Genomic DNA, 23,552 nt, shown 5'->3' on the forward strand with positions numbered 1-23,552 from the left:
GTCCTGTATTCAACGCTCGGCTCCATGCCAGCTGGCAGTCCACTTGGAGTGAGCAATGCGACAACAAGCTTTTTCAAATAAAACCCTATATTGGGCTTTGGCCATCTAGCTTCCTTAAGGTTCGGAAGGCGGAAGTTGTTCTAACTAGACTACGCATTGGTCATAGTTTTTTAACTCATCGTTTTCTTCTATCTGGAACTGTTGCACCAGTATGTAGTTTGTGTAACACTCAAATCACTGTAAGCCACATTTTACTTTCCTGCCATTGTTACGACTCTCAACAATGGCACTATTTTAAACATGTTTTTTTCCCAGGGTTTATCTGTAACATTGGACAGTGTTATTGGTGATGGTGACACTGTCCACCTTAATAAAGTTTTTCGTTTTTTAATGGCCATTAATCTTTTTAATCTCATTTAAGTGTTGGATATTTATTCATTACACCTTTTTAATTGTGATTCCCTTTTCAAAGTTTCAATTTCTCTCGTTTAATTTGAAATTGGTAAATAGCCAAAACATTACATAACTCGACACCAGGACTGGAAAGGCCAACTTCAGGTGACTAACGCTGCTGTTTGAACTACTCATTAGTCGTCCTGGCGAGTTGTTGTTCCAATTTTGCTGCATGTCTTTTAAACTTTTATTACTTTACCCTTTGGTACTGGCCATAATGACACATAACCCGGAACCAGGACTGGAAAGACCAACTTCAGGTGACTGACGGTGGTTCTTGTACTTACCTGTTAGTCTTCCTGGTGGGTTATGACCATTACCATTCTGCTACAGGAAGTCCTTTACAACTTTACAGACTGGATGTCAACATTGGTTTTATGCAATTTTCTGTTTTTAATTGCTGTTTTGTTTTTATTTTCATTTACTTTTACAAATTTTACTACATTTACTTTTACCTTTTTTACTGGACATTTGGCTACTCATTATTACGAATTTACTATATGTCTTTTAAAACTTCTATTATTTTACATTTTGATAATGGCTGCTATGACACATAACCCGGAACCAGGACTGGAAAGACCAGGTGACTGACGGTGGTTGTTGAACTTACCTGTTAGTCTTCCTGGCAGGTTATGATGATTACCATTTTGCTAGAGAAAGTCCTTTACAATTTCTCTTAATCTGCTTTCTCTCTTAACATTGTAGACTAGGTGTCAACATTGGTTTTATGCTTTTTGGTTTTGTTTTACCTTTATTTCCATTTCTGTATTTTACTACATTTAATTTGTTTTTACCTTTTTACCGGACGTTTGGCGCAGATAGCCTAGCTGCTTTGTGCCATAAAACACTAAATCAATGAATCAATGAACGAATAAACTAATAAATAAAGAATTCTTGAAGAAATATTATGACATGTGATGCCATTGAATTGAAATTACTTAATCGTATGAGGTCATAAAATTTGTTTGATAATGAAACTAGAAGCACATTTGGATTTTGTATCTTAACCAAAGTTATTACTTCATTTTAAAACTTCTGAAAACTGATAAATATGTTGGAATGTTTTTGTTTTGCATCTGCAGAATGAAATGTAAAACTTTTCAAAATAATTTGTGTTTATATTTATAAGAGTCATTTGCTTATTTGTTAGTACAGATATCCTTCATCATCTTAACATCATTTTTCATCATCTTAATCAGAAATCCAGGAGTTAAAACTATTGAAGAAGACCTGTTTGAAGCAATGCACAAAGCAGGACTTATACTTCAAGCACACATAGACAGACCACAACAGATTAATTTTCAACGAGCGGCTCGCACAGATAAGGGCGTGTCTGCCGTGAGACAGATCGTATCCCTTAAGTTGCCAGTGACCGAGAAACCTGATAGGATTGTAGAAAAGATTAACGACCATTTACCTCCACAAATACGTGTTATAAGTAAGTAATAACATGTAGGTGTTATAAGTTAGTTACAACAGATGGATGTTACAAAGAGATTATAAAACAACAGATGGGTTTAACAGAGTAGTCACAACAAATGCGTTATATTTTTCCAACAATAAATGGCTGTAAAATGTTAAAATCAGCAAATATGTTCTGTCATATGATTAGTCACAGCGAATAGGTGTTACAGGTTAGTGTTAAATGTTAATTGTGGCAGATGGATGTTAAATGTTAAAAACAACAGGTTGGTGTTGGATATTAATTACATACAGCAGATAAATGTTATAGGTTAGTCACAACAGTTGGTTTTAAACATTTGTAACAACAGGTTGTGTTATAGATTAGTCATTGCAGATAGGTATTAGAGGTAAGTTACAAAAGATAGATTTTATAGGTTATTCATGGGTGAGAAAATACTTGTATGGATGAGTTACTAAACTTTGTGTGGGTTTTACTTTTTCAATCTGTCGCAGGAGAGAAACTTCTTGGGTAGAAATGAAACACAGGTGTTTATTTAAAAAAGGAAAAGTAGTGAAAAAGAAACATAACTTGTAGAATTTGTAAAACTATCTATTCAGTAGGCTTAACCATCATGAAGGAATATTAGAATTGTGAACCTATTTATAACACTGCACAACAAAGTTTCTGCTTCTTGAACACTGTTGGGTGTTCCTTATAGAATTTTGGCTGTTGATCACGAAAATCACATCCAAATTTGCCCATAACGTACCGTTTCATCGAAATCTTCAGTTTTGCTACAATGGAAAAACGATATCAAGGCAACTGGAATCCTTCAATGCTTGCTGACAACTGTTGAACACTGCAACGTGATGCACTGGACATTGAATACAAACGAAAATTATGAACAAAACACTTCTAATCGTGTTGAACTCAATAGCATATTAGAAACATAAACGCAATTAAATACGTTATTGCCGGTAAAGAGTTAACTATCTATTTCTCAGAGTTCCTACGTGATGAAGCAAAACCAAAACTATATTTGTGCCTACCCACCAGGTACCTGTCACAATCAGCAAAAACTTTTAAAAAACATTGTTGTGCAGTGTATTATATATATGAAAAACAAAAAACATATATAGAACAAATAGGTGATAGTTTATTTACAGCAGTTTAAAATGTATGTTATAGCATATGCCAAGTAAAGAAAGAAAAAACTGAATAAAATGCAGTTCCTTAAATTATGTTTTTTAAATCACTGGTTCAGTTTTTTTTTTTAAATGTTTTGAAAGGGGTTTGTATGATTTCCTTTTATATTTTGTTCTTATCACTTATGTTACAATATTTTTGTCTTATTGTTTCATTTCAAGTCGCAGCTTTTACAGATGCAACTTTTCGATCAGTGGTATGATTATTCTGAAGTGCACAAGTGATCAAAACATTATACCTGATCAGTAAATAAACTCAAACCGATTAATTCTTAACTTATGTTTTTCCAAGCTATTTATTGATCTTTCTTGCTATTGTTTATATTTTGACTTAATTAACAATCTATAATAGGTAGACTTTTTGTCTGTATTCATTGTAAATGTATTACTTTATGTATGACCTTTCAGCTTGCATTATATTAGGATGATATTTTTCATGTTTCTTCAACTGCTCATTTATCTTATCTTATTTCGTAGGAATGTTTTTCAGTGTTCTTGTTTCTATAATTAAAGATATAGAAAAGGTTATTTTCCCACAAAGGGTATTGAATGTTTTACCTCTTATATCGCCAGGCATCAAGAGAACAACCAAAGGGTTTAATTCAAAGATTAGTTGTGATGCTAGGACATATGCATACATGTTGCCCACTTTTGCTTTCGCACCACCTGATGTCCTTACAAAAGAAGATTACACTATTCCAAGTATGTATACAGGTTAATGGTTATTTTAATGTTTTTGAGTACAGAAATGATGGATTTTGTTCTTAGGGTTTTGTTTAATTAAGTTTGTTGTAGTTGGTCTGTATTAATTATTTGGATAAATAATTGTGTAAAATTAATAATTTATGTTCTTCAACTTAAGCTTTGTGCACTTTTGTTTTAGTATAAAATTTGCTACAAGATTAATAAAACTGTACTAACTACAAATGTCTGTAGCTTAGACAGTTGTTCCTTTTTCCTTATACTCTCTTGATGACCAGTTAACGTGCATAGTTTCCTAACACTCGGAACTGAAACTCATTAAAACTCAGCTATTGGTAATTTATGATGTGGTTGTTCTACTATAACTCTTGATTATTGTTTAGTTCTACAGTAAATCTTGAATGTGAGAAAACATTTTAGCATCATCTTGAATGAAAAGCTTTGGTTTTGAAGTTCTTGTAAGTACGATTGACTCAAACACTATTCAGTGAATACCAGTAGTTCATCAAACTAGTAGATAAGTTCTTATGTATCAAGTCACATGCCCTTGTATTTTTAACCATTTAATAGAAAGGTGCTTTCTGTGGCTGTTAAAGAGTGCTTGTGCTTACTACTACATTAATTGGAGCTCTTAAACAGGATAATTTGTATTTGCTTCTCATGTTTCTTTCATGACCATATTTTTCTCTAACTCTTTTTAATTGTTATCTTTATATTTTTACAGAAAATAATCAAGCAAAGTAAATTTGCCGAATCGATTTGGAAATTGTGAAATGTTATTAAAGGGCAGAATAGTTTGTTTTAGTAACCAGGAAGGTCGTTAAATGTTAGGATATGGTAACCCAGGAAATGTTATGTTTGGAAACTGTGAAAGGCATAATTCTATTTGGAAGTATTTAAAAGTAATCCAAGGACAGAATATAATAACTCATGCATAATTCTCTTTGGAAGCAGTTAAATGTTGTTAAAGCTAAGAATAAAGTAAGCTGGGCACACTTCTGATATGAATACTGAAACATTGTCACAAAAGAAGGTTTGGTGTATTATGTTTTTGTTTCAGTGAGACACGATTTTTTAATTTTCAGTAAAACATATTTCTTTAATATTAAAAAACACTGTATACACTGGTAATTAATTCCAATAACTAAAAATACATTTAAAAAATATTAAACAGATCTTTTGTTTTCAAATGATTTTTTTTAAATAGGCCCAACAAATCTGTACTTACCATAAAACTTTCTATAATGGTAATCATACAGAAATGTCTCTAAGTCATGAATTGTTTCTTTCAGGTGAGAAAATAAAACAATTAAATGACTTGCTAGCATTATATAAAGGAACCCACAACTATCATAACTTCACCTCTGGAAGGTTAGTAAAATTTCTACTGTGCTTATGTGTTTAGTGTTTTGATATTCTGATAATTTTGTAATCATTAACCCTCATCTCCATGAGGGTTAATGCACCTCAATCTGTAAAAGTGTTTTTAGACTTCTGTGTAAAATTCATCCTGAAGAACATCAAATATTTCAGTATGTTTTATTGTGTATGGAACACTAACAGAAATCCAATACCAGATTAGAAAATGTCTTAATAACTAATTCAGGCATAAAGTTATCGTCTATAATAAATAAAACTAAACAATTCTTGTTTCAAACTTGTGACACATCATATTTGTCCTTTTATTATTTTTTTCACTAAGATAACTTTTGGTTACCATGTGATCTACAGATGAGAGGAAGACAACAACTGTGTTCTCTTTAGGAACACAGAAGACCAGAGTTAAATTATAAACAAATCGCAGATTCCTAAGAATTTTCAACCATCAATATAGAGACTAATCGAGTCATCAGTGTTTGGATTTTCTTACCTGTCAACAATGGTCAGATTGTGCGAGAGTATTTACTTTGCAAGTGCACTCATGAAAAAAACAAATTGTCCATGGTAACATTACATCCAGAACCATAATAAGACTGTGTAAGTTGTGTTATCATGATTTCACCAACATTCTTTGTTGCATGCTGACCTTCTTGTTTGCCAAGATGAATGTCTAAGTTGCAAAACATAAACATTGTCTGAGTTTCAGCATGGTCACCATTTGATTCTATCTTTCCAGGTTTTAATGTTGTGCTTCTTGAAAAGACAATAACATCAAAATATGCTAACTGTTCATCAACTGTCAGGTTTTCTCCAGGTTTTATGGCCTATGTAACATGCCCAGAAAATGAATAAGCATGTCTCTAAATAGTGCTAATTTGTCAGTATTTGTACAAATAAACTTGGTTTGGAAATCATCAAAGTCTAGATACTTCAAAATATTTTAAAAGTACCCCAATCCCATTGTACTACTGAATGTTTGTCAAACATAGTCCTCCATCGTCCACGGTTCTCCCATATCTGTTTGCTGAAGCAACACCCATACATATTTAAGCAACCATATCAATGCTTTGAGTTCTATCTATTTCATCTACATTTTTTTTATACTTTGCTTTCATTGTGCTCAGTTCTATTTTTCAAATGCATTATGTGCTTTCTAATTTGTTTCATTGTTTCATCTCAGTAATTAGAACTGTGTTTAGTGTGTCCTGTATTTTTCTACCATTACATCCTCTTTTAGTCTCATTGACTCCATGAACACATTATGAGTTCTAGCAAGACCTGTTTTTCTTGGCTCTTCTTGCCAGATGTTACCAGAAATAGACTTGTAGGTGTTTTACAAAGTACAATTTATACTATCCTAGATGGTAATTACCTCTTCATCACTACTTTCATTGTCCCCAAACTCCTCATTTCCTGCAGTTTCATCATCAGAATGTTTTGTATTGTCCTCAATATTATCTCAAGTTTCAGAGTTCATTTCTTCTATAAGCATACCTTTATTGGTTTGAACTTCCTTTGAGTCACTAATATTACCATCAGACTCATCACTGCTTCTACTGTCAATCATTAGGTCTTTTTGATGCATTTGCCATGGGTTCTGGGTCTAACAAACAGCATCACAAAAGGTCATACCTCAAAAAAGACAAAAAAATATTAAGCACGACTCATGATACAAGTAGGGGGTGCTTTGTACGGATGAGGGTTAACGTAACTTTTATTTAAGTTTAGTTTGTCTCAATTGCTCATTGTGTATCCAAAGAGTTTTGAGTAAAGAATTTATAAGTTTCTTGTTGAGTAAAGATGTTCAATACAAATCATAGTTTTGTTTTGATGAATATTTTTTAAAGTAATTGAATGTAGCTACATGTCTAAACATTGTTTCCTTAAAAGTTGAACAAGCCTGTTGAAACTTTTGAGATAACTCGCATTGGTCTGTTTAAAATAGAATCTAATTCTTACATGCAGCTTGGCTTTTAGCTTCACTTAAGACATTACAGAAGAAAAATATGTAACACTACCTTTTATAAAGCAGCTTAAAAGGAGAAATATCATAAGCTATAAAGCTGCTTAAATGCTATATTACAAACCATCCTATATTTTACATTTTTAAGGGGGCTGAGTATATTCCAGTGGCTAATGTATCAAACAATGTATCTGTGAGTCCATTGTTTGTGTCTTGTTCTCAAACTGTATATCTGTAAGTACAACATTTGTCTTGTTATCAAACTGTGTATCTGTAAGTTTGTCATTTGTCTTATTACCACCAAAATATAAAAAAGGCATGCTCATTTGGACAGTTTGTGTGAGTGTTATAAGTGTGACTGTCAAAACTCGCTAGATAAGAGTTGGTGGTGGCTGCTGTTGCTAGCTGCCTTCCCTTTAACACAGATAACTCTGCACAAAGATACAAAAACAAACCTTATATTTATTTCAGGCTTTCATTTTTGTTTTCCAGTTTATGGTAACACAAGCATATCTTTGATTCATTATTCTATAAAATTAATTGAACAATAAATAGAAGCATCAAATTAACATAAACCAAAACAAGTAAGTTATTTTCATGTTATAACATGGTATTACTCAAGCTGTAATTGGTAACCTCGTATCTGTTATAGGAATAGAAGGACATTTTGTGAATTATTTATATGGTATGAAAATATTACATATAAAGTTATTGTATATGACTCTACTCCTTTTTGATGATGTGAAGTGTATATTATTATATTTTGGATCTTAGTTATATATGTGATTTTTATATTTGTTTAACCAGAATATACTTTCTGACCTGATATTGAAAAAAGAAGACTAAAGACAACTATTCCACTTAGTTTTCAAACCAGTTACACATTTACAAAATAATGTGTAATAGTGTAACCTTTAACTACTTTTTTATGTCTAGTACTACCAATCTTTGAACAAGGTAGCCTAATGGTTTTGAACCTCAAACTTGTAACAGGATTGTTGAAAGATAGAACTGGCCTCTGTCATCCTAATGTGCCCTTGAGTAAGACACTTGACCAAATTGCTCTAGTGTACCCAGCTGTTCTCATCTGCTTGAAGCTAGAGACTAAACATTGGGCCCTTTGTGCATTATGATACACAACACAAACTTTGGTTACCGATCTGGACTTTAGTTGATTTTATATTTGTAAAGTTTGAGACCTTTTACTTCTCTTCCTTACCTCCAAGTTTATAACGACAAAAACTGTTGAGTTATTTATTTCTTCATTTATAACTCTTTATCAAAATACACTGATATTATAAGGAAGTAATATAGATATTGTTTGTTTGACCTTGTATGCTGGTTTATGAAACTTTTCATATCCAGAACTCCTCTGCAGTTAAAATCAATAGAATCAGTCAGTAAGTAAGGATATCATGTTTATTTCAGAAAACCAGAAGATGAATCCAGTAAGAGGTACATTTTATCATGCGAGGTAAGATTTTGATAAACAGAACTCGTGAACAGAAAAGAAAACACATACACACACATAAAAACATTGAGCTATCAGTGCTCTTAATTAAACAGTAAAGAAAACTTTCATGGAAACAGTAGAACATGACTTATGTTCTTAATTAAATGGTGAAGAACACTTTCATGGATACAGTAGAACACCACTTATGTTCTTAATTAAACAGTGAAGAACACTTTCATGGATACAGTAGAACACCACTTATGTTCTTAATTAAACAGTGAAGAACACTTTCATGGATACAGTAGAACATGATTTATGTTCTTAATTAAACAGTGAAGAACACTTACATGGATACAGTAGAACACTACTTATGTTCTTAATTAAACAGTAAAGAACACTTACATGGATACAGTAGAACATGATTTATGTTCTTAATTAAACAGTGAAGAACACTTACATGGATACAGTAGAACATGATTTATGTTCTTAATTAAACAGTAAAGAACACTTACATGGATACAGTAGAACACCACTTATGCTTTAAACAATAACTGATTTATTTATTTCTTTTTACTTAGTTCTTCTTCTTCAAGACAAACAAAGTTTCAATGTTAAATCAATGTGCCATGTTTAGTATTGATTGTTTCTCACCATTCCAAAATCAAAAATGTTTCATTATTTTTCAACTAGTAATTTGAAAGGTCTTTGGTTTTGCATTTTTTGTTCATATTTTCTGGAAAATATTTAATTAAATTCCTTGGGGCTTTTTGTGCCCACTAATAAAAAAACAAAACGTGTTTAAACCTTCAGAGTAGATTTACCTTTTCTCTATACATAATAATACCTGTAGAATATGTGCATGCTTAATATATATATATATATAAATCCCAGTATTTGATAGTGTAATTATTTATAATTGATTTTGCTTCATGTCTCTGAGATCAATTACTTGTACTTACTTCCTGAATAATATTTGTCTTAGTTTCAATAAAAATAATGACACTAAATCAAATTTAGTATACTTACATATTTAAAATGTGTAATATCACTGTTATAATTGTCTGTGTCACTGTTTAGACTGGATGTGAACTTGTCTCCAAATCGTATATACATTAACCTTCATTATCTTGTTCAAAAAAGTGTGTTCATTTATTTTATTTTTTCTGGTAGAACTACATTATGCTAAGTTTATATGCTATATCAAACTTGTTTGTAAATCAACTTTATAATGTTCTATACCCCACTTGTTAAACTAAGTTCCTATATAAAATTTTATACCCCACGTGTTAAACTAAGTTCATTTATAAAATTATGTACCTCACTTGTTAAACTAAGTTCTTGTATCATATTCTATATTCCACTTGTTAAACTAAGTTCATGTGTAATACTCTATATCCTGTTTGTTAAACTAAGTTTGTGTAAAATATTCTGTATCCTGCTTGTTAAACTATGTTCTTGTATAGTATTCTATATCCAACTTGTTAACCTAAGTTCATATATAATATTCTCTACCCCATTTGTTAAACTAAGTTCTTGTATAATATTCTTTATTCAAGTTCTTAAACTACGTTCTTGTATAATCTATATCCAGCTTCTTAAACTGAGTTTGTGTATAATATTCTATATCCAACTTGTCAAACTAAATTCATATATAATATTCTATATCCTGCTTGTTTAACTAAGTTCTTGTATAATCTATATCCAACTTCTTAAACTGAGTTTGTGTATAATATTCTATATCCAACTTGTTAAACTAAGTTCTTGTATGATATATTTTTATTCCACTTGTTAAACTATGTTCTTCTATAATATTGTATATCCAACTTGTTAAACTAAGTTCATATATAATCTATATCCCCCTGTGGGGGCATTATATGTAACAGTCAATTCCCATATTTATTGGTAAGAGTACCCCAATAGTTGACAGTGGCTGATAATGAGTAACTGCCTTTCCTTTAGTCTCACACTGCTAAATCAGGGACAGACAGCACAGATAGCCCTCATGTACTTTTGTGCAATATTCAGTAACAAATAACATACAAAAGTTAAGTATTTATAGTACAACTTGATGCAGTATGTGTACCTTCACAAAATTTGGTAGACTTTTAGCTTGTTTGTTTCTTTATTTTGAATTAAGCACAAAGCTACACAATGGAGTATGTGTGCTTTGCCCACCATAGGTATCAAAACCCAGTTATAACATTGTAAGTTTACCGATACTACTGTGCCACTGTTTTTAATGATTAAAAACTATTCTTTGTCCCAAACATCTCAAATATTATTTGTGTTATCTCTAAAACCTCCTAAATACAGTCAAACATCGATATAAGGCGCTTGTTGGGGTCCAAAAAATTCGACCGCGTTGTATCTGATTGCGCCTTATACCGATTTGATTATTTTTTTTTTACCCTCGGGGTGAGCGATAATGCAAAATTTACGCGTTTTGTAGTGAAATAAAGAAAAACAAACAAAACTACTTACACCAATGACATAGCATTTTTTTTTATTTATTTTTATTTATTAAACTCAATTTTAAGACTGAAATTAAATGTAAAAAGCAGAATTCTAAAGAAATTTATCAAATTCATTACTTTGATGGGGGCTGATATTCTAAAAGTAGTTCCGTCAGAGCAATCATGTGATCGTTTTTTCGATTAGACGCTGATTAAAATTAGTTCAATTTTAAAAGTTAATACATATAGTAATTAATTTTGATAATTTATTTACTAATTATTAAAATCTAAGTACAAACTGAAGTCAAATAATTACCAGATAAAAAAATGTCATGGCAAAGTTTAAAATACGAATTCAGTACTGAAACAAAAACGGATTTTTCAAAAAATTTAATAACAATAAAATATAGTAAGCACATAAAACAAGTTGAAATGCACAAATTTATAGTTACTCAGTAGTCTTCTTTCTTTCAAAAGCCTCCAAAAGTGTCTGTTGTCTTCCTCCTTGGTTCCGCATCCTCTTCGCAGTTCTCATTAGATCCTGGATCTGTAGTATCTTGCAAATTCCTAGATTCTGGTGTTCTGCCCAATATAGAAGTTGTTCTGTGTACTGTACTGCCTGAGTTGAGGTGATGCAATTCCTGAGTTCTTCTGGAACGGGGTCATCTTCTTCTTCTTCATCTGGAGTGGTAAAATCTGTGGGTGCTGCTGCTGGGTTCTCTATTGCTTTCTGGATCTCTTCATCTGTGAGGGGTGGCTGGGTAACTGGTGCTACTTCTTCAATCTCGGCCCACTGCTTCACAAGGGTTGTCAAGGGGAGTCCATCCTGGTAGTCTACAAACTTCCTTTCTGCCTCTGCTACTTCTTCTGCTGTAAATCCATGGAAAATGTCATCCGTTTCTTCTATTGGTTCTGGTTGTGGTTCTGGTGCTGCTTCTTTGAGTCCTTTATTCCAACAATTGATGATGGTGCTCTGGCTTATCTTGTTCCATGCTATGCTGCTCATGTAGATGGCGTCCTTGATGGTCATCTTCTTCAAGAGCTCTGGTACGTTGCTGATATCATCGACTATGGCCTTGACCAGTTGAGCTCTGTATTCTCTCTTGAAGCTGGTGATGATCCCTTGGTCAAGTGGTTGAATCTTGCTGGTGGTGTTTTTGGGTAAGTAGAGTACGGTAATCTTTCCATCTCTGCTGGTGAGGTTCTCTGCCGGCAAGTGTGCTGGGCAATTATCCAATAGTAGTACGGCCTTCTCTTCTTTCTTCTGTGTTCTGAGGTGCTTCCTGACTGCTGAGACGAATTCCTGATGAAACCATTCTTCAAAGATTGTTGCTGTCATCCATGCGTTTTTGCTGCTGTTGTAGTCAAGTGGTAGTGTCTTCATGTTGAGGTGATGGAAACATCTTGGTTGTCGAAACTTGCCAATGAGTAGTGGTCGAATCTTGTGGGTGCCGCTCCGTTACAGGTGAAAAGTAAAGTTGCTCTGTCTTTGACTTGCTTGTATCCTGATGTCTGGGTCTCTGTCCAAGTGCGAATGTCCTATCTGGCATAGTCTTGTAGTAAAGTGCTGTCTCATCACAATTGTAGATCTGGTTCAGTTCCAAGTTATTCTCCTTGATGTAATCCTGTAGTTGAGGGATGAATTCCACTGCTGCTGCTATATCTGCCGACTTTGCCTCTCCACAAATCTTGATCTGGTTGATGCCGTGCCGCTCCTTGAATCTCTGTAGCCATCCATGGGTGGGCTGCCAATCTTCTTTCTGGTATAGTTGCTGGTAGGTCTTCTCTGCCTTTGCAAGGACCATGGGTCCTGAGATGGGAATGTTGTCTGCTCAAGTCTCACAAACCAATCATAAACTTCCATGTCCACTGCTGGGTCTGCTGCTGTCTTGGCTTTCTTCCTCTGTAGTCCTGTCATTCTGTCTACCTGGTTGCAGAATTCTATCAGTTGATCTTCATTCTTCAGCCAACCTCGAAGTGTAGACTCTGGAACTCCTATTTCTTTCATAATCTTGGTCCTTGCTTCCCCGTTCCGGATTTGCTGCACAATCTGTATCTTCTCTTGTACTGTGTAAGCATTCCTTTTGGTGCCTCTCTTCTCCATGGGTATAAATACGCTGTATGTTGAAAAAATATGAAAATCGCAGTCTGTCGCCACCGGATGGTCACTATCCCATTCACTCACGACAAAATTGATTCGGTCGACGAAATTCTGCCTACGAGCTGGTGTTACAAGACCTTTCAGTTATTCGGCGATATTAGAATAAAAGGGAATAGCTGACGTCACAGATTTCCAAGAAACTATTTCGTCTGAAAGCTTCTGGGGAGCAAGCTGTTTCTTAGAAATTTATATGGTTTCAACATTGACGCTATCGTTTGCAGCACTTCATGCCACTGTCACTGGTGTATGAGTGTATATGACTCATCCTTCGTCATCCATCGGTCGATCAAGGATGACTTGTGGTTTTAACGAAAATAAAGTTTTGATACTTCTTGCCTACGCACTGAGAGCTATCCTATGACTGGCAGATTATGTACTTTACTGCAGTTGACAGCGCCAGGAATTATTACATGCAGGCCGGGGTTTGATCACAATATGCGGCGTGGAAACCATACAAAAAGATTGAAGTGGATTTGGTTTTTGATTTTTGATCACATTAACCAGCTGATTACATTAAGCAGTGGTAATATTAAGCGGCGGCCTCTGTAGAAACCCCAAAAAATTTGGGGCCTAAGACCCCATCGTGCCCAACTGATTATCGCGCTTTATCGATGCGTTTTATATCGATGTTTACCTGTACATTTCAAACATTTGTTTTTAGTGAGACTTTATATTTTATTTTCTCTATCCTAACTAGAAGTGTCTGTCAATTTGAATGACTTCACAGTTACCAAAAAAAATTAAAAAAGAAATATAAATTATGCCTTTTTTATTCTAGAACAGTGGTGCACAAACTTTTTGAGTCAGGGGCCACAAACAAACTTCTCATAACCGTTGGGGGCCACAAAAAAGTGAAGATTAAAATCGTCCCACAGTTGTTTCACACTAGATGAACATCACCTTTAAGAACACACAAATAACGATTACATCAAAGATTTTGCACATTATTCTAAGAAATATTATGATACGCCAACTGTCACTTAGTCAGTGCGATGGATGATGCTGCATGTCATCTACGAGTTTAGAAATGTCTGGCTTGATGTTTTACATTGAAAGATGCAAGACTGCTTCCAGATGATCATCAGTCAGCTGATTGCAAGTGTTGTTTTTGTTCAGTTTCATATGCGAGAAAGCCTGTTTGCAGCAGTACATGCTGCCAAACATGCTGGTGTGGACAAGTACGTTCTCTTTCAGATTAGCAAATGTATCAGGCAACGTTTTGCAGAAGTCAAGGAAACTGTTTTCTCGGAAAATAGCACGCAGTTCATCAGATACCTGGAGATCAGTAAGTTCGAGCTGCTATTCTGCTGACAAGTCATCCACTGACACACTGAATGGATCAGCAAAAAGTTTCATCAAACCGTCATGAAACCGTGAGTTGAAGGATTGAATCAAGGTATCTAACTTCCTACCATAAACTTGTGTGTCAATGTCCTGATTCTTCTGTAGCTGTGACTGAAAAGTGGGAAAGTGCATGAAGTTGCCTGATGCTGCTTGCTGCCAGAACAACTGAAACTTTTTCCTGAAAGTTGAGACGTGATTTGCAAGCTGACAGACAAGCTGATTTTTGCCTTGCAACTTCAAATTCAGATCATTCCAGTGTTGTGTCATGTCGACCAGAAAGGTGAAATCAGCTTGCCATGCTGGATCAGTCATGGAAATCACTTCAGTGTCTTTGTTCTTACTTCTGAGAAATTCTATCACCTCATCATTCAACTCCCAGAATCTTCTGAGCATCTTCCTTCGACTCAGCCAGTGTACTTCACAGTGATACACAAGATCACCAAAGTCTAAATCAATTTCTTCAAGAAGACTTCGAAACTGACAGTGATTGAGCCCTCGTGATTTCATCATCAACTTTTCTTTTATGATTAGCTGCCATTTTTGTTACGAAATCATATCAAAATAGGGCTCATAAGTAAATCTCAAAGAACAATTGGAACGCACGAGATTTCGTAATTACGGAAATATTACGTCATTGAGCCAATGATTAAATGCCTATGCATTAACGAGATTTACTTATTAAATTTTCTTTATTGCTCGACACAAATATGGAACCATCCAGTATCTAATCTAATGCATATTCTTCTATAGCTCTTAATCTTCGTGCAGGCACGAACTCTCTATATTTGCCTTTCCTGTTGGACATCGCAGGCCTCTCAGCGACTCGTCGGGGGCCGGACTTTGTGCACCACTGTTCTAGAATGACTACAGGTTATAACCTAAAGACATGAATATTTAATTTAAATCTCTCATAACATTATACATTAATATAGATTTATTCTTTATTATATTGGCATTCCAATCATGCCTGGTTAACAATATGGAAGCTCCATGACACAGCACATGTACGCTCATGTTACCATATCCAATAATATAAAACTGACAAAATATCTCGTCTTAGCTGTGCTTTACTAGTTTAGTACTTGGTAAAATACAGTCACATTTTAATTATTATACATTATATATGTATATACATTATTACTATTTACAAATATGTTATTAAACTTGTTTTTCTTCATAGAACAGTAAATAAATAAGTGTAGCAAATAATTATATCTTGTAGTTACGACAACCTTTGTACTTGATTGGTGCTTGCCATAGCTTCCTAACCATTTTCAAATTTCGTGTGTGCAGGATGTGAAGCAAAATTATTTTTTACATGTTATGTATACATTTGAATAACCAAAAAATCATAACTGCATCGATACCATAAAATTTCATTTTAATATATGAAGCTGAGTAACTAAGCTGTATTTTATCTAAAAAAAATGTAATTTCAAGCAGACTGAAGACAACTTACCTACTTGATATCTTGTTTTGAAAAAACTAAGTGGCTTCCAAACACTTGAAAATGGCTGAGAAAGTGAATATGGGGACATTTTGAGCTTTTGATTGGTTATTCACATGTCATGTACTGAAATAAGTGTATATACGAAACCATTTCCAAAAATGGGGAAAGAGGTGAGCAGGGCCACTATATTTGGTTCACTACACAAGCCATATCTCAACAAGAACAAAAACAAATATTTGAAGTTTGTATTTTATATTGTAGCTTGTCAATATTAGTAATTTAAGTTTCTAATTTGTATAAAATTATAGACTTAGCATTTTGACATCATAAAACCATCTAACTTGAACCAGTACTGATTTCAACATACCACATAACACACAATCAGTACTTATGTGTGTTTGAATATTTACTTTTAAATTAAGAAATTAACTAATATATAATACTGAAACTTGAATTATAATCTACAATGTGCTACCAAACTTACTGATGTACATTTATAAAATAGTAGTCAAAGAAAATTTGGAAAGCAGGTCAACAAATGCTATGGCATGGCCTTTACCATGTGACTGATCAAGATAGGGTTAAATTAAGTTTATATATAATGTACTATATACAACCTGTTAAGCTCAGTTCGTATATATTATGTATGCAATTTAAGTTAAATTTGTGTATATTGTGCTATATCCAACCTGCTAAAGTAATTTCATGTGAAACTTTTATATATATTTCTAGTGTGGGATGCCATTTGTTAGAGAAGGTATTGAGTTTGCCATAATTAAAATAAAGGGCCAAAGTTTTATGTTGCATCAAATCAGGAAAATGGTAGGACTTTCCATTGCAATAATGAGAGGATTAGCCAACACGGAGACCTTGAAGAAAGCTTGGAGTCCACAAAGGGTGATTTTATTTTTATTTTCTGTAGAACTAAAAACTTGGACAAGCCTCTTGTACTCTGTTCAATTCTCAGCAACTATCAATGCTGAAGAAAATTGTATCAAATTATGACTTTTTGTGACTGAAAATACTTATTTAGAAAAATATAGTTTTCTCTGGAAAATCAGATTTTCCTTGCATTACAAATCTAAACCATTTGTAGGGCTTCTTTACTGTATCATATGTATTTTTAAAGAGTTTGAGGTTTAGTTACCACAAGCCAAACAATTGTTTTTATAAGCCAGTAGGTTACATTCTTTAAATTACTGTCCACTGAAGTGGAACACAAAGAATAAATCAGAATCATGATGTACTAATAGTTTAATAATGTAAGATTAGGTAAAGATTTGTCCAAAGAATGAATGTGAATTATGGTATACAAATAGTTTAATAATATAACAACAGGTAGGAAAAACTTGTTAAGAGCACGAATCATGATATTACAAGTTGTTTAATAATAAAAGATTAATTAGTAAAGACTTGTTCAAAAAATGAATGTGAATCATGTTATTACAAGTAAACAAATAATGTAAAATAATAGCAGGGTAATACATTTGAGTAATTAGGTATTTATCTTTACTTGGGCCTGTAAATCACAGCTGCATAGATGAGGAATTATTGTTATCCAGATCATTAAACAATAATTACATAGTGAAAGGTTTGCCATTAGCTGCACAGTGGTGCTTAGTATATATAGGGATGGGCTGTGAAAAAATGGTTGTCGCATATTATATACTGCTCATTAGTCTCAAACCTCTCTTATAACAATCCAAGAGACTTTTTATAAGCACCTAATTTGAGGTTTTCAAAAGCTATTAAGACTTTCAGTTTAGCCAAAAAACGTAAGTGAAGTAGGGAACTGGTGAGCAGCGTAACATCCAAATGCTCTGTTCACTGTTCTGATTTCAGAATGGCAGCTAGCTCACCAGTGTTGCTGTGATTTACATACCAAAATGTTACAGTTTAACAGAAGCAGTATAGTGTTTTACTACCGTCAACACTAGATGTTAATCAAGATAACTCGTGGAGTAAGGTTAAAACTGCTGCCTTCATAGCTACTGTTACTAATATTCATTGCTATCTTTTAAGAAAGAAGCAGAAGCTATAATAATAAAAAATATAAAGTTGAAGAAGTCAGTGGTAACAAGTTAGGGATGAATACTCTAAAACCATATAAAAATCCCTGAATTCATAAAAGTAAAAACAATTCATCATTTAGTTGTAGAGGGAAGTTTATCTTTCAAAGATTTAGAACTTTAATAGTGAGTGGTTTTGTGTATTGCTTCCTACCTTTTGGCATTGAAAAAACACATCATCCTTGTTTCATGAATTGTTTTGTTACTTATAAATAACTGTCAAATGAAAAAGATATTACCTTTATCATTGGTTTAACCAGCTTGTTGCAGATAAAATTAGTGGTAATGAGATGAATTATTATAGAATGAAACTAATGGAAGTAGTCCTAAAAAGATTATTGTATCAAAGTTACTTGTGCTTTCTTTGGTTGTCCAAATTCTTGTATCAACAGTGGAAAAGCTTAATGATGACTGTCAGCCTTCAGTCGACCTTTGGTGTATTGCTCGACTTTAAATACAAGATGTATTATTACTTATACAGGTCAAAAACATAGGCTCTATGAAAGAATGTTACCTATTGAAATAAAAAGGTAAACTATTCCATTAAACCCAGAAAACTTTGAGCTTTTTTTTTTTTTTCAATTTTACTTTAGAGAAAATATCTTAAGAGAAAAATTATTTATGAAATTAAATATTAAGATGGTAGACTTGGTTTTATGGTAGACATAAATTTTTAGTTGTTTTTTTCTGTTTTTTTATTTCCTAAAAGATCGACATTCCTATAGCCCCTGCTTTAGGGCTGATGCTGGAGGAGATTCATTATGATAAGTACAACAAAAAGTACGGAGGAGATGGGATTCATGAGGCTCTGTCATGGGAAGAATACCAAGTAAGAGAAATCTTTATAATTATGGTGAATGTATGTTGAATGATTAAAAAGAAACTCATTCCAGAATTTGTTAATAAAGTCTGAAGGTGGCATCTTCTTGCTAGAGGTTTAAAAAGAAGCTGTACACCATATTTTTATAAAACATTGTTAGAACTAAAACAGTAATGACAGGAACTTCTCTTACATTTTATGTCAAAAGTGATTAGTTTCAGTGGTGAACAGAGATTTATTATGTAAGATGTTCTAGATGACAGTTTTTAAATAGTGTCCATTATCCTAAATAGTATATTTGTGTGTTTGGTATATATAGATGTGATTTAAATTTTTAAACAAGTTGTCTCCAGAACGTTTTGGTTGGTGAATGCATCTTGATAAAGTTTGTTTTAAACAAACGGGTATTCATCAATTTGGTATGAAGTGATTATCATTAGGGTTTAAGAATACAATATAACTTTGCCTACTACATTGTCATTTGACCATTTAAACTTCAAGTTTTTTTTTTATTATTTTAACAGCCAATTATTCACAAGTTTAAGGAAGACTTCATCTATCCAACAATTATAGAGACAGAGAAAACTGAAAAAAGGTGAGCTTTCAGTATTCTTCAACTGTTGTTAATACTGTGTTCTGTACTCTGACACATTGAAATTTTGTAATAGGTTTAAACTCTCTTCACATGTGCTTAAGCAGGAGTCAAAGTATTATAAATATGATGTTTGATTTATCAACATTTAATATTAGTTTGTGGTGGAGAATATAGAGATTATGGAAATAAACAAACGTATTTTTATCCCTTATATGAACATTACCTTGTCAGAGTTGGTCTGACATCTTTCGTACAAAACATTTAGTGGTACAAGCAATTTTTTGTGTACCACAAACTTGAATTGCTTAACTAAACGCTAGCCACATTTTCTACATTTGGAATCATAAAAAACATCATGTCCATTATGGGGTCAGTCCAATGGTCCGATATCCCTTGTACAATCCATTAAGGGAAGTTAAACAAAACCAGCAACAGTTTTCTTCATAAAGTGGTAGTGGGTAAAATATTTTGAAATAAGTAGTAAAAGGTAAGATAATTATTACTGTCTTCCATTGTTCTTTGTATATGTCTGTTTCAATCAACCAGCTGTACTGTTATTGAAAAATTTCACAATACTCCCAGTTTGTCTGGCTGTAGGATTCCAATATTTGCATCTATAATTTTAGTATATTGTCTATACACTAGTGATGTGAAGTATATTAAAATGTTATTGTTAGCACATTACTCAAAACAACTTTGATCCTGATACCTATAATTTGGTACAAAGAAAATTTATTATGAGTGAGTGAACATAGAAGCAAATTTCATTAACTAGTTATTCAAACTCACAGAGACTGCACTTGAAGTTTGAGTGATAGGGTTGACTTGCTGTTTTAGACATTAAACTGCACATTAGAAGTACTGCTTCTTCCAGTATGTTATTTGTCTGAAAGTTAGAGATCATGGTTTTTTAATATAAATAAAAACTAGAACTGTTGAAATTCACAACAGGATTTATTTTAAAGCTACGTCAGTTCAGTGCACTTTATTTTTTATGGGTTCTGATTTTTAGTGATGTTGCAACTGTCCATCTAAGAGTTTTTACATATACTTAGAGACATTTTATTAATATCACTGAGTTAGAGACATTAATTGTTGAAGTGATTGGAAATTGTTCTTGTAGATTAAAATACCATTATTTTTGGCTGTAGCATGTTTAGCTGGTTGGAAACGTTGGTGTTGCACACTTATGATATTCGGGAAGATGGCCCACCAGAAGTAAAACCTCCACCTTCTCCATATGTTTCAGTTTTGATGCAGATAAGAAAGATTGAAGAAAATGAACCAAGAAATGGAGAAGTGAGCTGAACTTCTAACTTCTTTTTAATAGAAAGTAAATATTCTACTCAAATGATTTTAATAAGTTACTGCATGTGATACACAGTTATATTGCACAACCCTTCTACTACTTGTATAATAATAAATAGCCCACTACTGATTAAAATAATTACAGGATCTGTACCTTTCACTAACACAGATTATAATGTGCTTTAGCAATTTGTATTTTGAAATTTCAGGAACAAGACACGAGCTGAACACGAGTGTGGATACAGATGAAGTGATGAAATTCAGTTTAACGTTTATGTCCACCCTGACTTCAACTGTCCAACAGTTTGATTTACATTCACAACCTTAAGAACATCAGTTTTATGGTGTTTGTAATTAATGTTGAGGTGTGATTATGTATTTAACAGATGTGTAAATGTTATCTGCAGTTACACAAATAGAACACATTTTGGATGTGTTTAATAGTATAAAAACAGCTTAGAGTAAGGAAGGTTAAAAGTGCTAATGTTTATTACCCCCTTCCATCACAGGTAAAGGATAAAGCATACCATAGAGACAGAGTCAATCATTATAAACATTCATCACCGAAATAAACAATTTATTGACACATGAACGCTTTCCACAAACAGAAACATTTAAACAGGAATCAGACATGTCCTGAAGCAAAAAACAACTAAGCAGATATTACACTTATTACATAAGGAGAAGTACTGGACAGTTTTCTCAACACTCAAACACATTGTTTGGATAAAAGCTTAGTTCAATTAACTAAAATGGAATGAATGATGCTATCACAATACCTGGGAGTATAACAGAAGCCAGGAAATTACTTAATGTATTGTTACAAATTTCTTTTCATTCTACCAGTTACTAATAAGACATAACATACAGCATTAATACCGTATAACTAATATATAATAACCTTGGAGAGAGGGAGGTTGCTATAATTTCTAAGTATTACTTCACTGTTAAACAACTTTAACAATATTTTATTTCAGTGTGTGAAAGTAATGTTTCAGAATTGGTTTTAAGATAAACTTATTACAGACAGGATAAATCTTTGAACTTTAACCTAACTATTTCAAGCATGTAACATTATTTTGAAATTGAACCAAGAATAGCAATGGAAGATAAACTAGACTTATTTTACAATCCAACCTACCCTTTAAATTTCACTCTGTTAGAAAATATTTTAAACCACTGATACAGACTTCACATTCAACATATTCTTGTACAGTGAAGTTGAGGACTGGAGGTATTTAAAAATTTCTATTTTGTAGTTGTGAATGATAAATATAATGACACGTCCTATCTGTTTAGTATGTAATTTTCTATTTTACTTCAACGTATCTAGTTTTATTTTGTCAAAAAGTATGAAAACAGTAATAAGTCTTCTACTGCCTTTAATGTAACATTTTTGTGTATGTGAATCTTTTACCAGTGTTAGTAACATGAGAAATAGTACCTAAAGTTTATGTTTCTACATTCTTATAAAGTAGAGAAATATCTGATGTAGACTTGTTAAGAGTAATCAAGGTATATTAAATCAGTTTGTGACACTCATTATACTGATTGATTTGGCTTTTAGAACTACACCATTATTTCTCAGTTAAAGTACTGGTGGATGTAAGTAATAGTAAATTAACCACAGGATGAAGAGTTCTCACTATAAAAACCTAATAGTGAAGTGTATCATCAACAGAATTCATTTCTTCCTTGATTTTCTGTTTATACAGTGATTCATAGATTGTATTACACTGCTGTGGAAACTATCCCTCAAAAAGGTTGTGTAAGATTGAACTCTAACATGAGCACATAATAACTAAAAACAGATGGATAAAGAATTTGTTCTACTTTAAAATAATTCAAAATGCCCTGTTAGATGTCACACACAGAGAAAGAGAAAGATATGAGAAAAAATGCAAACTAACAAAAATTTTAAATGTCTGAAAAGCAGAAGCTTCAATTAGACTAACCATTTTCTACCCAACACACACACAGAGAGAGAAACAGTATGACTCATACTGACATGAAATATACAATAGATGTTGTTCCATCACAATATATCCCTGGCTCTGTAATAATAGGAAGTTAAAGAGAACTGCATAAGATCACCATTTGTGGCCAGCACTTGTCATGTTGCGGAGTTGAGGCTTTCTTTGAGTAAGCTCTTTCTGTGCTAAGCTGCAGGGCTTATAAAGGTAAAGCACTTTTGTTTAACGAAGAAAGTTGCAGGCCATCCATTCCTTGTCATTACAACCCATGCATGGTGTGAGATACAAAAACCATCACGACCGAGATCACACATAAATACACACTTTCAAAGGGCAATTCTTTTTGTAGCCACATCCCTGGAGAGGTTTCTGGCATTATTTGTCCACACTATCAGAACTGGTGGCATGGAACAATACCATTAATGAACTTCTGAGCTCTCAGGTTTTTGGGATAGGTGATTTGGTGTATCTTGCAGAGTAGAGTGTGGTGTTGAATGAGACGTTGGGATGGCAGGAGAGGTGGACAAGGGCTCTAATGTGGTTGAATGAGCCATCACCATTGGATTATAATTATAAGTCGCAGCTCCATTGATTGTTTCACTGAACCCACTACTATTAAAATACCCCTTATTGATACAGTTACGTAATGAATCTGGAATACGACCCACAATAGCTCTCCTTATTTCAGCAGCTGCCATTTCTCGAAGTTCGGTGGAACTTGCATCACTGTACCAAGCAGCATGGGGTGTACACATGAGATTTGGTGCATCCTTTAGGGTGCCTAACATTAAAACAGACTCATTAAAGCTGGTGTCACA

General features: G+C 33.2%; 2 protein-coding genes across 14 annotated transcripts in view; one reads left to right on the plus strand and one right to left on the minus strand.

The window, feature by feature from the left end:
- Positions 1-22,301, plus strand: part of LOC143223733 (pseudouridylate synthase 1 homolog) — a 35,140-nt gene extending 12,839 nt beyond the window's left edge. For 4 of the 6 annotated variants that reach the window (XM_076452086.1, XM_076452088.1, XM_076452091.1 and 1 more), the window contains 9 exons: positions 1,653-1,891; positions 3,637-3,765; positions 5,058-5,136; positions 8,537-8,582; positions 16,702-16,866; positions 18,748-18,867; positions 19,383-19,453; positions 20,605-20,752; positions 20,971-22,301. In XM_076452086.1, the coding sequence (XP_076308201.1) occupies positions 1,653-1,891; positions 3,637-3,765; positions 5,058-5,136; positions 8,537-8,582; positions 16,702-16,866; positions 18,748-18,867; positions 19,383-19,453; positions 20,605-20,752; positions 20,971-20,988 (1,015 nt within the window). In that variant the 3' untranslated portion in view covers positions 20,989-22,301. Of the gene's footprint in view, positions 1-1,652; positions 1,892-3,636; positions 3,766-5,057; positions 5,137-8,536; positions 8,583-16,701; positions 16,867-18,747; positions 18,868-19,382; positions 19,454-20,602; positions 20,787-20,970 lie in introns of those variants that run through there. The other 2 variants (XM_076452087.1, XM_076452090.1) reach the window with 2 other exon arrangements.
- LOC143223734 (C-terminal-binding protein-like) overlaps positions 21,322-23,552 on the minus strand; it is a 73,200-nt gene continuing 70,969 nt past the window's right edge. For all 8 annotated transcript variants that reach the window (XM_076452094.1, XM_076452095.1, XM_076452096.1 and 5 more), the window contains one exon: positions 21,322-23,515. In XM_076452094.1, the coding sequence (XP_076308209.1) occupies positions 23,154-23,515 (362 nt within the window). In that variant the 3' untranslated portion in view covers positions 21,322-23,153. The remainder of the gene's footprint in view (positions 23,516-23,552) is intronic.

This window comes from Tachypleus tridentatus, chromosome 8, assembly GCF_004210375.1.
Source record: "Tachypleus tridentatus isolate NWPU-2018 chromosome 8, ASM421037v1, whole genome shotgun sequence".
Classification (NCBI taxonomy): Eukaryota; Metazoa; Arthropoda; class Merostomata; order Xiphosura; family Limulidae; genus Tachypleus; species Tachypleus tridentatus.